Source organism: Fulmarus glacialis, unplaced genomic scaffold (genome assembly GCF_000690835.1).
Source record: "Fulmarus glacialis isolate BGI_N327 unplaced genomic scaffold, ASM69083v1 scaffold42257, whole genome shotgun sequence".
In the NCBI taxonomy this organism is placed as follows: domain Eukaryota; kingdom Metazoa; phylum Chordata; class Aves; order Procellariiformes; family Procellariidae; genus Fulmarus; species Fulmarus glacialis.
In genome coordinates, this window is record NW_009225842.1 from 1,049 (window position 1) to 2,848 (window position 1,800).

General features: G+C 41.4%; 1 protein-coding gene across 1 annotated transcript in view; it reads right to left on the reverse strand.

Moving 5' to 3' along the window:
- Positions 1-468: 468 nt before the first annotated feature.
- The window catches only part of DCBLD2 (discoidin, CUB and LCCL domain containing 2), a gene marked incomplete at its 5' end in the record, with an annotated part of 22,119 nt that continues 20,787 nt past the window's right edge, over positions 469-1,800 (reverse strand). The window contains one exon of the mRNA XM_009582610.1: positions 469-1,102. Coding sequence (XP_009580905.1) covers positions 660-1,102 — 443 coding nt within the window. The remainder of the gene's footprint in view (positions 1,103-1,800) is intronic.

A 1,800-nucleotide genomic window follows, 5' to 3' on the forward strand; every position in this document is an offset into this window, starting at 1 on the left:
TGTACAGACAGCAGATCCTAGTTTTGGAAGGCTAACAAAAATGATGGGGAACTTCTGAGGAACACATAGCTGATGATTCCTAATCCTGTGAACAAAAGCTGAAATAACGTAATTTGGAATCAAAACTATTTTATACCATGAAGTTAATGGGATTTTTGCCATCAGTCCTGATAGTAGTTTTTAAAGTCCAAAGTTGTGCAGGCATTTTAGAGGGTAAAATGAATTTTAGAAGCTATAGTGCTTACACACAGACGTTAAAAAGTTAGGAGCTTTGGGTTTGGGGTTTTTCTTCCCCCCAGAAATAGTACCATTAGCAAGAAATTATTGGCTTTCATACTTCAAACTGTTTCTCCCCATTTACCATTCACATCTATGAATTACTGAAGCTAATTTGAAGAGTTCTTCTCTCATGTCGGACAGACAATTGTACAGTAGTAATAAAAAAGTCCACGGTCTTGCAAGAAACAAGCTGTAGTTATATATACAGCTTAAGGAAAGGCAGAATTACTGGTTTCCCAGACCTCCAATACCACATCTTTTGGTTCAACACTGTGTTATTTAAGACTAACAATATCAAAACAACGCGATTAAAAAATGAAACTGTCAGCTTTATGGAACTGGCTTTTAAAAACAAGCCGTCATTCTACCTTACTTGTGAGCTAACTTAGTTCATCCTTACTCCCAGTGGAATGGGCCACGCTCTGTGGTACCTGGTACACCAATTCCTCCGTGGCACCTGGCCCCAGTTGCCCCTTTGGTGTGTCGTACAGCGCCTGTGCTGATGATGTGCTGTCTGTCCTAGATAAGAGTTTATTGTAAGTTCCAACCAGTGGAGGAGCTTGATTCCCTGCAGCTTTGAAGGTGGAAATGGAAGGAACGCCAAGAGGTGTGCTGGGATGGCTGGACATGTCCATGATTATTGGAGTTGCATATTCTGGTCCAGTTATAGGTAGTGGTTCAGCGTAAGCATGGTAAACTTCTTGTATAGGTGAATTGTAAGGATCCAAATCGGCGTAACTCGCTTCTTTCCCTTCCTCTGGTTTAAAGGTTGATCTCTGATGAAGCGTGCCGACAATTCCACCTACTAGTGGCTGAGCATACTCTGTGTTGCAAGCCCCAACAAAACAAAATAAAAACACACTTAATGGAATTTTTTTTTTTTACCGTGGCATCACATTAAATACAACCTGTCAATAGTGTCACAGAAATTATTATCCTAGATCAAACCAGTAGTCTGCTAGTGCAAATTGCTTTGGGAAAAAAATCATTTCCACCCAATAGTTAAAGCCACTGGGATAGCTACAACATCCTGACTTCTCAGGTTTATACTTCTTCCCTTGTGAGCTGCAATTTTCTATGTAAATCTGCTTCAAAACAAAGTTTTTTGAAATGTGCTTCCCTGCAAAATCAGAATTAAATGAAATTATCCTGCCTGGCTTTGGATAAAAAGTGGTCCTTGGGGCTGAGGGTTGTCCTCTGAGGGCGGAAGCCTGCATGTGCTCAGCTGAGATGTTTTAGTTAAACAGATAATCTGAGTTACAAAAGCTGGGGGTGAGAAACCTGGCTAGCTGGGCAAAAACAGACAAGCAGCCAAAGAGGGAAAAGTAATTCTGCCTGCTGCGAAGCCGTAATTCCTGCACGTCTGTGTATTTCTGCCGCCAGCACATAAGCACAGAACCAAAGGCACAGTGAGTCGTCTCCCTCTAATGACTGGTTCACCAAGTAAAGGGCATATGCCAATATCAGTAACTCCTCCTCCTCTAGATCAGAAGAATGATTTAATCCATACAGTCAGTGTAG